The following is a 16,646-nucleotide window of genomic DNA, read 5'->3' on the forward strand; positions in this document are numbered from 1 at the left end:
CACCACTAGAGGGATATCTTCAACCACCAACTTACCATCCTGAGACAAGGCCGAGTATAGCCCACAAAGATCTCCGCCACGGCACAACCCAAGCGGGGGCGCCAACCATTGTATGCTGTAGCGTTAAGATTTACATTCACTGCAACTAAGGGGCCTGACCCGAATCATGAAAAACAGCCCAAGATCATTATTCCTCCTCCACCAAACTTTGCAGTTGGCACTATGTATTGGGGCAGATAGCGTTTTCCTGGCATCCGCCAAATCCAGATTCGTCCATTGGACAGCCAGATGGTAAAGCGTGATTCAGTACTCCAGAGAATGTGTTTTCTCTACTCTAGAGTCCAATGGTGGGCAGCTTTACACCACTAGATATTTCCACTTCACAATAACAGCACTTTCACCAGGGGAGCTAAAGCAGAGCAAATATTTGATGAACTGACATGTTGGAAAGGTGGCATCTTATGACGGTGCCACGTTGAAATTCACTGAGTTCTTCAGTAAGGCCATTCTACTGTCAGTGTTTGTCTATGGAGATTGCATGGCTGTGTGCGCAATTGTATACACCTGCCAGCAACAGTGTGGCTGAAATAGCAGAATCAACTAATTTAAAGGGATGTCCACATACTATTTTATATATAGAGTAGCTGTAGCCTATTTATGCAAATTGTACATTTTTGGGGGCTCCCGAGTTGCGCAGCGGTCTAAGGCTCTGCATCTCAGTGCAAGAGACGTCCCTACAGACCCTGGTTTGATTCCAGGCTGTATCACAACCGGACGTGATTGGGAGTCCCATAGGACGGTACACAAATGGCCCAGCATCGTCTGGGTTTGGCCGGTGTAGGCCGTCATTGTAAATAAGAATTTGTTCTTAACTTACTTGCCTATTTAAAGTATAGGCCTGGGCTATCACCTAATTCAGAAATGTGTTTAATGGCACCAAAATATGACAATATGCACTATTGCAATTACCCTTCAGGAGCAAGGAGACTGATTTGCAACAACAACAAAAAACATAACTCAAGGTCTTAATGGCAGAACAGATGATAAATTATATTTTTCATTTACATATTATTGTCTTTCAATAACATGTTAATGTTCTAATTTATGACAATAACACGTTCAATTGTACATGTGACATGTCACTGATGGTTTCTGCTGGTTTACATTACACAGTGGTCAATGTAGCGTAATTAAGCGATTGTTGTTTTTCACACTCGTTGCAGTGCGTGCGCGTAGGAGTGGCCACGCGGTGCTCAATTGCAACTCGCTATGTTTTCGCCTATGACCGGTGCGCTCGGCTCCTCTTCTCGCTCAAACCAAGAGTCCACTCCACCTCTTTCGAATGTCCTGTCTGCTGGCAGGCGCCCAACCGAAGTGTGTGGAAATGACACCGCCAGGGCGGCAGAGATTTTCCTTCATTTCTCTCCTTCCCGATCGCAGACGGGCTGACATTGGCTAGAAAGTGGAGCAGCTCGTCAGGGACAATCAATGCGAATCGATCGAGCTGTGCGGTGGAGGCTCCGAGCTGGAAAATAACGCGGAAGCTCGAGAGAGGGAGAGGGGAGGGGTTGTTCTGACACTGGTACTCGCCAGCCAACCCTTCTCCCGCACACAAAACACCCGCTTACAAATATACACACAGTGAATAGTAAACCTTTATCTGTCACCAAATGCAGCAAGGCTGCGTTTACTATGAAGTGTAAGCAGAGAAACTTCATGCGTAATGAGCAATGTATTTATGTGAATTGTGTTCACATCCTCAAAAAGAAATCAAAAATAATGAAATTGGTCAATGCTATTTGTAATTGACATCCCATGACATGACCTATTAAAATGACCAACTTTATCATCAATGTTGAAGCATTGCATAATGTTTAAACATTGAAATTATTTGGACAGCCAAGAGCCATCCATTGACGCACCAAACATATACTCAAGTCATGTGTTTGAAACCACAGTTGAATTGTTATTAAGCGCCATTCAACTCATGTTAAATGGCTAAATCACTAATGAAGAGCATGCGACAGGTCGGCCTTAGCATTGGGATGTCCACCTCATGTCGCCCCGTGAGTCGCTTGGTTTTGGTTTCTCGCGACTACTTATCTCCCTGTTTGTTTACCTCAACATGCCATTTGTTGTAACCCCGCCAAGCGCATATTCTCTCCGTATAGGTTGGTGTTTTGAGTGGGCTGTTGGTAGCAGTAGCACCTTTATAATTGATTTAAATACCATAGCAAAATGTGACAAAAGGTCATCTGCATTCCATTCCATTTGTTTGTTTGGATGATAATCTTTTGTAACGATTTTTATGTTTGTTTTTAAGATGATTATTTCGTTTTTTACCTCTCGGATTCTGTTTATTGAGTGGCGGTGCAGGCAAGGGTTCCGTTCTAGGTAATTGCACAATGGTCGCATCCATTCCCCCACGACGTGCATAAATTGGACACACATTGCTTCGTAATCCCTGGTGTCGAGCATGGCTCTGGCAATATGCCTGGTCTCACCCTATCTCATATTAAGCAGATGCCAACCCCCTCGTCATCATTTGCGCCTTTGGAAATGACTTTAATAATGCCAACCACCAGCCATACCGACTCCAAGCTCTGAGGCATGTGCATAGTGGTGTGGACCTAATGCAGGGACCATCAACTAGATTCTGGACAATTCTTTTCTGGAGCAGATGGTGGGGGGACGATGACACATAATTACAAATCATTTGTAGACTGAAAATTGACTGCAAGAAGCCCAAACAGATACGTTTGACTGAAACGAAATCATTTTGAACCTTGCTTACATGTGTATATGATCAAGGGTATCTCTATTATGCGTGGCAATACTTGGGAACACATTTCTTGAATTAAAATAATTTGGAGCTGATTTCCTGATGTTATTACTGACATATGTTCAACAATGAAAATTCCACACAAAATTATTATTATTTTTGCTCAGAAAACTTGGGAGCCAAATAAAACCACATGGGCAGCCAGTTGGGGCAACCTGATGTAGGGTGTACATGTAAAAGAACAGCTCATTGGCATTGGAATGCAAGTGGTGCATATTTACCAAGTTACCAAAAGGTGGTGTTGTGACACTATTTTAACTCAAATCTTGCAATTGGTCACATAGGCCTACTCATTTCAAATTGATTGAAAGCACGCAGACTACAGTCCTCACTTGAATTTGGTATCCTGAAGAGCACAGGGCTTTTCCTTTTACAATGCCCAGACTGACCACATTCCTGTCCGCTCTACGCTTGTCTACATTCCTGCTCTTGACCCTCAGAAGTCAATCTTTCGCACTCTCTCTCACACACATATTAGGCATCAAGTTTAAAAAATGACATTTTTTCACGTGGTGGGTGGTGAGTCAGTCAGAGAGGGGACATAAAGTGAGTGAGTGAGAGAGAGTCCACGGGTAGGAGGGAGCAGCAAGCTGTGACAGGAGACGTTCTGGTGGGCGCACTGAGCCCTGGGGCTGCAGCCACACTCAGCTCTTTGTTGTTTTCTCTCTGTGCGAAGCGAGGCAGAGTACTTTCCTGAGCCGGCCGGGGGATTAGTGTTACACGGCCTCCTCCAGCTGCACACATGACCAGCGCCACAGGAGAGCCCCTAAAAACAACCTAAAAGTGGAGTGAGTGTAGGGAGAAAGAGAGAGATGAATGTCCGGTTTCTCAGACACTGAGGAATGTTGCAAGCTCTCCAAACAGTGCAGTCCCCCTTCCCCACTCCCCCTCTGACCTGCCCAACCCCACATCACTACCTCACCTCTATTGTTTTTCCCATTTTACACCTCCTGTCTTAGTCAAGAGGCTCATCCTATTCATCTGGCTGGCCCGTCTCTGTAGCTACCCCTGATCCACACCTCCCTTCCTCCCCTCCACGCTGCTCTCCTCCTCCTGGCTCATCAGTCCCCTCAGCATTGCCAAATTCAAGGACACAGACATTGGAGAAGGGGATTGGGCCCTGGAGTGAATTAAGAAAAAAAATGTAGGTGATATGGGTACATTTCTTCACCACAAAGTATAGGATGTAAACATGCAGTGGAGTAGACTATACCTGAGCCTCATCACTCCAAGCTGCTGGTGGTCAACACTGGTGGGATGTTAAACAAGGATTTGCTGTTCAGGCAGCAACCAATCACATGCTCATTCTCTGCACTCGGAAGGTAATAGGCCACAAACTACCCATAATATGTTCATTTAGGTTATAGGTCATGTCTATATAATGACAGTGTGTGGTATCTAATAACATTTAACCTAATTTATACTTGCACAAATCCTTTCAATTCCATAGTGACTAGCTGATTGTGGCCCTCATGAATGGCACAAGCAGTTATGAAAAATCAAACTAACATGTTTGCCAAACCCAATGATAGAGCCCCATCTAGTGGCACACAAATATTGAAAAATCAAATGTAGTTGCAGGTTCTGTAACTGTGCTTCAAATAATGTCATAATGAATTAAATGAGTTGGCAGAAATAAGAACAGCAGCCAGGTGAAGTCCTAAAGCCTCAATGTAGTTTGCTGTGAAAGGGACATAGGTGAGACAAAGTGATAGTATTATTATTCCAGCTGATTCATACCAAGTGTCCTTGTTGCTATCAAAACCTCAGCAATATATCTAACATAAATAGGACACATGCAAAACTAATAAATTGTACAAAAATACTAATTTCTTTTCAAAATGACAAAGCTTTCATATAAATTCCAAAAGCATGCATATTTGCGCATCAAATGCCAAATAAAAACAGTGATAACTCATAACTTTAATAATCATGTTTATTACAGTTTAATTAAGACACAAGCTCAATGAGCTCTCAGGTAATTAAATATACAGAAGTTTGTTTGTCTGGAACTCAAGTCCAGGGTTCTGATCCAGACAGGGAGTAGTTGGAGCTTCAATGTCAACGATGGCAGCTCAAATATACAAAGTGTGATTACAGAATGAGGTCACTGTTCTATTTTATGAAAATACACCCCAATCAGACTGATTTCCTTCCATTTAGCCCACTTGAGGTAAGACTAAGTTCATCATATTTGTTGAGTGCTAAAGTTGCTTTTAGATCTTGTCATTCGGCGTTGCCTTCGAACAACCTGCTTTATTACTAATGCCAAATCTTTGTCCTTTCAGGCTGGACTTGAAACCAGAGAAAGAATGTAGATAAAAATAGAAGATCAAGCAAGATTAATACCATTTCAGTGTACTAGTACCACCCAATTTAGCTGCCAAACTTGGATCCAAACTAACTTTGGCCGTTTGAAAAATCAGACCATCACCCAGAAGACAAAGACTTGCCACAATTGAGAGAACTAAAATAATTTGATGAAGGCGCAAAGGGCGATCTAAAAGGGTACTATTTTTTCCTTTAGCAAAATCAACATCACAAGAGTATTTCATTTGACTAGGTGAGGGAGAAGTTATTTTGGATGTAATATTCAGTAGATATATAGATATCAGTCTCATTACTTTATTGTCCCACGTCATACAGTGTGGAGGGTTCCATGGGTAACTACGATCTTAAATGATAGTGATTCACATTGTGGAGGGGCTATGAGGCAGGATCCTGGGCATCCCATTGCCAAACAGAGAAAGTCCCCTAGAGGTTTGCAGAACGATTGACAGATTGAAGGCTATTTCTTATTATAGCCAAATAGAAGACAAAAACATTCTCCAAGCCCCTTCTCTTCCCGCCCCTCCCATCCGCTCACAGGACAGCTGGAAGCACAGAGAGAGAAAAACAACCAGAGAAACAAAGTACATACATAAAATCCCTCAATCTTGGGAAAGCAAACCTTGGGTTCATAAAAATGATAAGGAATGCTTCCTGGAATCAAATAAAGAGTGGTCCTACATGGGTCCTGGTGGACATTGTGGACTATACAATTTGCTGTCTCAAATATGTACATCATGGCAGCTGGACAGGTTGAAGTGGGTGAGGCAGGGGGAAGGATGTCAAGTGCGTAGGGAGAGGGAGGGTGTGGCTCAAAGAAATCACTCCAAAGGAAACCAACAATACTTTTTTCCTCTTTTCATTCAAAGATCCCCCAAGCCTTTGAATATAAAGGCAGATTTTCCACTGTATTGCCTTGAGACTACATAGCATATTTCTGGGTCCATTCCCGGGCTATTCTGTTGTATCTGGAATGACAGGAGGATAAATAAATAAATAACTATCCTTGTAGCAGACAGGTTGTACAAAAAAAAAATGGAATGTTGAAACTGTGTAAGACCTACTTTTCCCTGTCTGTCTTGTAGATGCGTGCGATCTCAGGCACTAGTGGATCGTCTGGGTTTGGGTCACAGAGAAGTGAGCAGATGGACAAGAGGACTGTAGGATGACCGACAACAACAGAGTCAACACAGTTCTGACAAATTACTGTGACAATCAATGTAAATCTCCGACCTGTTAATTAGCATATTTTGGGACATACACTTTATATACAAAAGTATGTGGACACCCCATCAAATGAATAGAATCGGCTCTTTCAGTCACACCCGTTGCTGACTGGTGTATAAAATTGAGAACATAGACATGCAATCTCCATAGACAAACATTTACACTAATTAAATTTCCACTGCAGTTTGGAGTGTTGCAACCGAGGACAGGCGATTTTTACGCACTTCGGCACTCGGCGGTCCTGTTCTGTGAGCTTATGTGGCCTACCACTTCACAGCTGAGCCATTGTTGCTCTTAGAAGTTTCCACTTCACAATAACAGCACTTACAGTTGACAGTGGCTGCTCTAGCAGGGCAAACATGTCCTCCATTACAACACTCACTACCTACCGGGTTCCAAACTGCCTCTGGAAGCAACGTCAGCACAAGAACTGTTCGTCAGGAGCTTCATGACATTGCCGAGCAGCTGCACACAAGCCTAAGATCACCATGCACAATGCAAAGAGTTGGCTGGAGTGGTGTAAAGCTCGCCGCCATTGGACTCTGGGGCAGTGGAAACGCATTCTCTGGAGTGATGAATCATGCTTCACCATCTGACAGTCTGACGGATGAATCTGGGTACCTGCATCAATCATAGTGCTTCCAACTTTGTGGCAACAGTTTGGGGAAGACCCTTTCCTGTTTCAGCAGGACAATACCCCTGTGCACAAAGCGAGGTCCATACAGAAATTATTTGTCGAGATCAGTGTGGAAGAACTTGACTTGCCTGCAAAGCCCTGACCTCCATCAAACACATTGGGGATGAATTGGAACACCGATTGCGAGCCAGGCCTAATCGCCCAACATTGGTGACCGACCTCACTAATGCTCATGGCTGAATGGAAGCAAGTCCCCAGATGCAATGTTCCAACATCTAGTGTAAAGCCTTCCCAGAAGTGTTATAGTAGTAAATGGGGGACCAACTCCATATTAATGCCCATGATTTTGGAATGAGATGTTCAACGAGCAGGCATCCACATACGTTTGGTTATGTAGTGTACTTACCAGAATCTGCAGTTAAAAATTCAAAACCATACTGGTTTAAAACTAGCCATAACAAGTGATCTAGACTCACATACAAAACATCAACCAAGAGCCCCATTCCGGAATTACCTTTGGAGATGGTGAGTGCTGGCGACCACTGCGACCTCAGGATGTCCAAGCAGATGCTGCCATTGCTGTTGATGTTTGGGTGATAGATTCTTGTGGTGAATGCAACCTTTAGAGGACACAAATGTATTGCATTTACAGCATCTCCTTTAGCACACTGACGGGACAGAAATGGTTGTCGGTTACATCTCATGTATTGAAAACAAACCGTTGTGAATTATTTTTTCCCATCAATGTAGGTCTAATTCATAGCTCCATTAAAATAAATCTGTCACCACTTTTCTAACGTATAGCTGAGTTCCAGGACACATCCCTTACCTTTGGTGGTTTGAAGGGATAGTCAGTGGGGAAGTGAATGGTCAAGAAGAACACACCACCCTGATACGGACTGTCATTCTGTAAAAAGCAAAATAGATGGTTACTATTACATGACCCAGAGCAAAAGCTGTGAACTACCAAACAACAGGACAGGAGGATATACTTACTGGTCCCATTATGGTAGCCTGCCAGTGAAACACTAGGTAAGAGAGGAGAAAACACTTTTAATACACTATAAGCAGCTTTATAAAGTACATTGTTTGAATTAAATTTTCGTGCCATGATGCAGAAGAACACTGGTCATTCATCTTTATTGGCTTGTATCTACAGGCCAGATTTCATTGCCAACCGTTTTCTTTTGGAGTCAAATCCTGTATTCTATGATAAACAAAGATATAATCCATCAAGAATATTGAATGAAATGGGTGGTAAGTGATGTGCTTTGGATGGTGAACGTAAACTGCGGGTGATGGTGTTGTGTGGTTGAGGAGACTTACTGTCATCTCCAACAGGTCCTGCGGAGCACTGTGCTGGAGGGTCACGAGCCAAATCATTTAACTCCTAGGGACAAAGACAAGAGCTTTCATTTCCTCAGAAAAGCATAATACTTGAACAATATGTATTGTTTCAGTGGTTTCAGTAGTTCAGCCAAACTGCATACCATGTCTCTAATGCTGAATGTGGGCTGGAAATAGTAGACCTAAGCTTGTAGGCCTAGACTATCCCAATATTAGTTTATTATTTCATTAATTAATAAGATGAGGTATCTTTGGCCATTCCATAGCGACTACATTGAAGATAACTCATGGTCCAATGACTGCACCTGCTAGCAGCAATTGTCCCGTGTTTGAAGATACATCCATAAAAATTGGTTCTGATTGGAGAATCGCCGTTTGTGTCGCCGGGCAGTTAAAAGAAAATGAAATCCCATTTAGATACCCTAAAATCAAAATCTAATATGGATCTCGATGTTTTGTTCTAGCTTCACACTCCAAGTAGTGGATTTGGTGGTGTGTGTGTGTGTGTGTGTTGGGGGGGTAAATAATTTAAACTAGATTTAATAGTTCCTTGTTTACGATGCAAAAAGCCAATAATGGATGTCGCTTCAGACATGGGACAGATGCTGCTCAACCTGGTCTCAGAGCATTTCGTATTATTCCATATGTAAATCCACTCCAGTTAGTATGATATGTTACGTTTCGTATGGTATATAATAATTGTGGATGTCCATCACCAATTTCAATAAGATATGTTATGAATTAAAATCTGTATAATATGTTACGAAATTGCAAAACGTATGGTATGTTACGAATTCTATCTAGCTAGCTGGCTAACTTTAGCTAGGCTAATGGTTAGGAGTTTGGTGGAAGGGTTATCGAAAATGGTTAGCTAACATGCTAAGTAGTTGCAAAATAGCTAACAAAAAGTAGTGCACCCATTCATCTGACCAACCACCCTACAACCACCTGTCTTATGTAACCATACCAAATAAAACATACTTTTGGTCTTGTAGTGTATGTTAACTTCTTGGTGACAGGGGGGCAGTATTGAGTAGCTTGGATGAACAAGGTGCCCAGAGTAAACTGCCTGCTACTCTGTCCCAGATGCTAATATATGCATCTGGTCCTGTGTGGCTCAGTCGGTAGAGCATGGCGCTTGCAACGCCAAGTGTCGTGGGTTCGATTCCCGCTGGGGCCACCCATATGTAAAAGTAGTGGCCCCAGCCGACTTGTAAGTCGCTTTGGACAAAAGCGTCTGCTAAATGGGATATATATTATTAGTACTATTGTATAGAAAACACAAGTTTCTAAAAGTGTTTGAATAATGTCTATGAGTATAACAGAACTCATATGGCAGGCGGAAACCTGACAAAAATCCAACCAGGAAGTGGGAATTCTGAGGTTTGTAGTTTTTTAACTCTTTGCCATTCCAATATACAGTTTAAATGGGTCTTATTGCACTTCTTAAGGCTTCCACTAGATGTCAACAGTCTTTAGAACTTTGTTTGAGGCTTGTACTATGAAGGGGGAGAGAATGAGAGGGGATTGAGCCAGGTGTTTGGAGGAGTGTCACAGGCTCGTGACGCGCGGTCACGAGAGAGTTAGCTCTCGTTCCATTGCTTTTCTACAGAATGGAATTCTCCGGTAAGAACATTATTGAAGATTTCTGATAAAAACATCCTAAAGATTGATTCAATACTTAGTTTGACATGTTTCTACGACCTTTAATATAACTTTTGAACTTTGTCCGACTGGACCTGTACGCGCGTTTGTATTTGTTTTCCAAATGCCCTAACAAAAGAAGCTATGTGGACATAAATGATGAACTTTATCGAACAAATCAAACATTTGTGGAACTGGGATTCCTGGGAGTGCATTCTGATTAAGATCATCAAAGGTAAGTGAATATTTATAACGCTATTTCTGACTAATGTTGACTACACAATATGGCAGATATCTTTTTGGCTGCTTTGTTGTCTGAACGCTGTACTCAAGATTATTGAATGGTTTGCTTTTTCCGTAAAGTTTAAAAAAAAAAAAATCTGACACAGGGGTTGCATTAAGGAGAAGTATATCTCTAATACCATGTATAACACTTGTATTTTCATCAACATTTATGATGAGTATTTCTGTAAATTGGTGTGGATCACCGCATGTTTTAGAACTACTGAACGTAACGTGCCAATGTAAAATTAGTTTTTTTATATAAATATGCACTTTAGCGAACAAAACATACATGTATTGTGTAACATGAAGTCCTATGTGTCAACTGATGAAGATTATCAAAGGTTAGTGATTAATTTTCTCTTTGTGCTTTTTGTGACTCCTCTCTTTGGCTGGAAAAATGGCTGTGTTTTTCTGTTTTTTCATGCTTTGTCATGCTGAAACAGGAAAGGGCCTTCCCCAAACTGTTACAACAAAGTTGGAAGCACAGAGTTGTCTAGAATGTCATTGTATGCTGTAGCATTAAGATTTCCCTTCACTGGCGCTAATCGGCCTAGCCCAAACCATGAAAAACAACCCCAGACCATTATTCCTCCTCCACCACACTTTACAGTTGGCACTATGCATTGGGGCAGGTAGCGTTCTCCTGGCATCCGCCAAACCCAGATTAGTCCGTCGGACTACTAGATGGTGAAGAGTGATTCATCACTCCAGTGAATGGGTTTCCACTGCTCCAGTCTTATTGAGGCGAGCTTTACACCACTCTTGCCGACACTTGGCATTGCGCATGGTGACCTTAGGCTTGTGTGCGGCTGCTCGGCCATGGAAACCCATTTCATGAAGCTCCCGACAAACAGTTATTGTGCTGATGTTGCTTCCAGAGGCAGTTTGGAACTCGGAAGTGAGTGTTACAACTGAGGACAGACTATTTTTATGCTCTTCAGCACTCGGTGGTCCTGTTCTGTGAGCTTTTGTGGCCTATCACATCGTGGCTAAGCCGTTGTTGCTCCTAGACATTTCCACTTCACAATAACAACACTTACAGTTGGCCGGAGCAGCTCGACTTGTTGGAAAGGCGGCATCCTATGACGGTGCCACGTTAAAAGTCACTGACCTCTTCAGTAAGGACATTCTACTGCCAATGTTTGTCTATTGAGATTGCATGTCTGTGTGCTCGATTTTATACACCTGTCATCAATGGGTGTGGCTGAAATAGCCAAATCCACTAATTTGAAGGAGTGTCCACATATACTTTTGTATATTTAGTGTCATACAAATTTGAGCGTCTCTGATTTACTTTTACTATGTTACATCTAGTCTATGAGACCAGGCTGTGCTGTTAGCAGGTACAGTCATTGGACCATGAGTTCTCGAATGTAGACGCTATGGAATGCCCTTAGACCTTGTCTTATTAATGAAATAATTAATCAGAGGTCTAATAGTGGGCTACGGCTAGTGGGCTACGGCCTACATCATCTGACAACAAATCTTTTAAGATTAAACTAATGTCACTCAAGGTCTACCAACAACATTGAGGTTAGACCTGAGCGAGCATCGTTTCTGCAGCAAGTCAGTGAATTCTCCAAATTGAAACACGGGAAAAGTACTGGATTCAGAATGACATTGACGGATATTTATTATATTTTCAGTTCATACTTCAGCAATCTGTCAACATCAATCATTTTCATGGATCATTAATCAGCCAGTGTCAGATGAAAGCAGCAGAGCATAATTTACTTTTGATACTGAAGACAATGGTAGAACAAAGTCTGCGCTTACCGATTTGTAACGAACTTAGCTAACATGATGCCAAACGTGAATGGTCTTGGACTAAAGTGAACGATGCCAGCTAATGTGCATCTGTTTACTACTACTACAGTAGGAAGTAGCTAAGTAGTACAGTAACGATACTAGCAAGGAACGCGGAATAACAGGCCTATGACGGACTGAGGACTTCCCTGAAAACTAACGTCAGCTAACGTTACACTTGTCAAGTTATGATTAAAACTAGTCAGCCAAACTAACGAGCTAACGTTAATTAGTATATTGCCTACCTAACGTTAGCTACATACAGTATCAGTAACTAGCTAGTTAGGAGGCTAGTAGCTAACGTAACCGTTAATTGCATTTTTTTAATCTAACCATCGTATTAATCTAGCTAATTTATCTAGCTACCAAGTTTAGCAAGTAGACAATTTCTAGTTAACTAGCTTGTTAGCAAGCTACATTCACCAGTTATCGATGTTGTCATATGCCGCTAAACTGTGTGAGCTAACTTTACTTGGGCTACTAGCCAGCTAGCTAGCATTCAAAAACAAATTAATCAGTGATCACAAGTAGCCATCATCAATATATGGCTTTGGTAGTCACTGACCAGGCGGTAGACGACGAAAGTGGTATGAAATAGCTAAGCAATTTGGGATAGCAAGCTTTCTTGCTGTAGCCTACCAGTAGTTCGAAAGCGTGCCGAAAAAGAAGGCCAAAAGCGGCTAACGATTAACGTTAGATAGCTAGGTAGGTAAGCAAGCTAACGTTACTTCCTTACCTTATGAATTCTTTTCAGGGCCATTGCTGTGCTTGTGCGGCTGTCAATGTAACCTCGGTTTACCTATGTGAAATTAAGATTTTACTGCGAGCTACGTTTTTAAATTGTTATTCTACAATACACTGCAACGACTGGGTAGCGGAGTATTCTAGCGAAACTGAAATACACTACGGCTCATACTAGCAGCTGAGAGAACTGGGCACCGCATCACTTCTCCGAAGAGCTGTGATGCATTGCAAACGTCCGCCCACGCTACATCCGCTGGTAGCCGTGAGACAGTTTAGAGCTATGCAATTGACATAATTTCGGACTCACATGGGAATAAAGAAGGCATCCAGATTGAAGCAAATAATAAAAACTAGAAATTTCAGAGCAACCTATACTGTGTGGCCACAGTTTAGGCTGCACTGTGGTCTACCAAAGCTGCATGTAATGAAAAGCGCGTTCGTAAATTCCCTCTGGTTATCTACTCTGATTTCAGAGCGTTCTCGTCTGAGTGTGCCAGACCGCAAAATAACTGATGAATTTACGAACGCTCAACTCCTGTTGAATATGACCCGCGTCAGTAAACGTCGGCAAAAAGAAGCGTAATTACATGTTTGCCAGCAGCACAGTTCCAGTCACGCTCTGCTCTGGGTAACATGAAAACAGTCTAACCAGCTCCTCTAGGGCGAGAAAATGGTCAGTGAGGTGTTCTCGTATTGGTGTCTGGCAAGCTAGCCACCGTTAGCTTGGGCGCTTGACTGCCATTGTGAGGTCAGAACGCTCGGACCAACCTTACTCCCTGGCCAGAGCACACTCTGAGCATTCTCTGGCACTCCAGAGTGAATTTACGAACGCCCAGAGCTCACTCTGAGCATTCTCTGGCACTCCAGAGTGAATTTACGAATGCCCAGAGCTCACTCTGAGCATTCTCTGGCACTCCAGAGTGAATTTACGAACGCCCAGAGCACACTCTGAGCATTCTCTGGCACTCCAGAGTGAATTTACGAACGCCCAGAGCACACTCTGAGCATTCTCTGGCACTCCAGAGTGAATTTACGAACACCCAGAGCACACTCTGAGCATTCTCTGGCACTCCAGAGTGAATTTACGAATGCCCAGAGCTCACTCTGAGCATTCTCTGGCACTCCAGAGTGAATTTACGAACGCCCAGAGCACACTCTGAGCATTCTCTGGCACTCCAGAGTGAATTTACGAACGCCCAGAGCTCACTCTGAGCATTCTCTGGCACTCCAGAGTGAATGTACGAATGCCCAGAGCTCACTCTGAGCATTCTCTGGCACTCCAGAGTGAATTTACGAACGCCCAGAGCACACTCTGAGCATTCTCTGGCACTCCAGAGTGAATTTACGAACGCCCAGAGCACACTCTGAGCATTCTCTGGCACTCCAGAGTGAATTTACGAACGCCCAGAGCACACTCTGAGCATTCTCTGGCACTCCAGAGTGAATTTACGAACACACCCATAGTCAATTGTAACGTGTGTATGCACTAGACAGGTATTCAAGACACGGGTAGACCTCATGATAGCATTTACTTTTTAGGCATTTAGCTGACGCTCTTATCCAGAGCGACTTACAGTTTGTGCATTCATATTAAAATAGCAAGTTGGGACAACCACATATCACAGGCATAGAAAGTACATTTTTCCTCAATAAAGTTGCTAACAGTAGAGTCAGAGCTTAAAAGGGGCAAGTGCAACTGCTGGTTCAGGGTGAGGGGGTCGAGGTAAGGAGGCAGATTATTTAAGATACTGTTCGAAAGGGTAGGATTTCAGTTGTTTTCGGAAGATGGGCAGGGACTCTGTTATCCTAGCTTCACGGGTAAGCTGGTTCCACGCACCATAGGTACCTGGCCAGCTAAAAAAAGATTGATGGTAAATCGGAAAATAGTCTTGTGACAACACAGCCCCCTGTGTCTTTGAGTTGGCAGAACAAGTTGTTTGTCTTTTGTAACTGAAATCACAGTGAATCGAATTAGCCTCAGGGAATGTGCAAACATTCAGCACCATGGACAGCGCTGTGATGTCCATAAACTGACTGGTCACTGGTTTCAGAACCACAGCTGCTGAACAGTGCTGAGCTCTGGCAGCTCATATAATGAGAAGATTCATTCAATGCACTTGTTGTGGGGCTGCAGTGGATAGCTTCCATCTTACTGGCTCCTGACCCATTCTGCTATTTTGTGTTTTTCTAAAGGCTGATCTTAACTTTTATTGTGCTGAATATTTCTGCCAGCATTACCTATGAGTGAAAACAGCTTCTGGACATCAGAACAGCGATCACTAACCTCGATTTGGATGAAGATTTCTACTTCAACGAGTTGTCAGCTGTGGATGGACTGGTCATTCTGAACCAGGCCCTATTCCCCGGAACTCGAAAGAGGAAGAGACGGCGCAAGAGAGGCAAACAAGTGGGCTCCCTGACGAGACTACGTTGGAGAGTAAATAAACCGCCTCTACCCTCTGTTCTACTGGCAAACGTACAATCAATAGAAAACAAAATGGACAAGGTCCGACTGTATTATCAAAGGGAACTGAAGAATACTAATCCAGACACTTACAAGAAATCCCACTACGACCTCCGACGAGCCCATCAAACTCCTCAGTAAAAGGCACATGACAGCCCGCTAGTAGTTTGCCAAAAGGCACCTAAAAGACACTTAGATCATGAGAAACAAGATTCTCTGGTCTGATGAAACCAAGATTGAACACTTTGGACTGAATGCCAAGTGTCACGTCTGGAGGAAACCTGGCACCATCCCTACGGTGAATCATGGTGGTGGCAGCATCATGCTATGGGAAAGTTTTTCAGCGGCAGGGACTGGAAGACTAGTCAGGATTGAGGGAAAGATGAACGGGGTAAAGTACAAAGAGATCCTTGATGAAAACCTGCTCCAGAGTGCTCAGGACCTCAGACTGGGGCAAAGCTACACCTTCCAACAGGACAACGACCCTAAGCACACAGCCAAGGCATCTTAGAAGTGGTTTCGGGAAGAGTCTCTGAATGTCCTTGAGTGGCCCAGCCAGAGCCCGGACTTGAACCCAGTTGAACATCTCTGGAGAGACCTGAAAATAGCTGTTCAGTGACACTTCCCATCCAACCTGACAGAGCTTAAGAGGATCGGCAGAGAAGAATGGGAGACGTTCCCCAAATACAGGTGTGCCGAGCTTGTAGTGTCATATCCAAGACTCAAGGCTGTAATCACTGCCAAGGGTGCTTAAAGAAAGTACTGAGTAAAGGGTCTGAATAAGCATGTAAATGTAATTTTTCCGGTTTTAATTTTTAAAACATTTGCTAAAATTTTCCAAAAACTGTTTTTGCTTTGTCATTATGGGGTATTGTGTGTAGATTGATGAGGGGGGGGAACAATTTAATCTAATTTAGGATAAAGCTGTAAGGTGACAAAATATGGAAAAAGTCAAAGGGTCTGAATACTTCCCGATTGCACTGTACATGTTTTAAACAGAACACCGTAGTCCCTGTGCCCGCCCATGGTCATGGCTGACACCAACAGCATCATCCCAGGCACCCTGGACCCACTCAAAGTCGCATACTGCCCCAACAGATCCACAGATGACGCAGTCTCTATTGTACTCCACACAGTCCTCTCCCACTTGGACAAGAGGAACACCTACTGTATGTGAGAATGCTGTTATTTGACTATAGCTCAGCGTTCAACCCCGTAGTGCCCTCCAAGCTCATCACTAAGCTCAGGACCCTGGGACTGAACACCTCCCTCTGCAACTGGATCCTGGACTTCCTGATGGACCGCCCCCAGGTAGTTACGGT

At 43.2% G+C, this 16,646-nt stretch overlaps 1 protein-coding gene across 1 annotated transcript; it reads right to left on the bottom strand.

Annotated features, from left to right (window-relative positions):
- Positions 1-4,760: 4,760 nt before the first annotated feature.
- On the bottom strand, positions 4,761-13,081 carry LOC135544162 (ubiquitin-conjugating enzyme E2 D2). The gene is made up of 7 exons (XM_064971582.1): positions 12,853-13,081; positions 8,361-8,424; positions 8,031-8,062; positions 7,864-7,941; positions 7,549-7,654; positions 6,235-6,328; positions 4,761-6,138 (listed from the first exon to the last, which is right to left on the bottom strand). Exons 1-7 carry the CDS (start codon positions 12,874-12,876, stop codon positions 6,093-6,095), a joined length of 444 nt encoding a protein of 147 aa, XP_064827654.1. The 5' UTR covers positions 12,877-13,081; the 3' UTR covers positions 4,761-6,092.
- Positions 13,082-16,646: the final 3,565 nt, after the last annotated feature.

The sequence above is a fragment of the Oncorhynchus masou genome, chromosome 8 (genome assembly GCF_036934945.1).
Source record: "Oncorhynchus masou masou isolate Uvic2021 chromosome 8, UVic_Omas_1.1, whole genome shotgun sequence".
NCBI classification, from domain to species: Eukaryota; Metazoa; Chordata; class Actinopteri; order Salmoniformes; family Salmonidae; genus Oncorhynchus; species Oncorhynchus masou.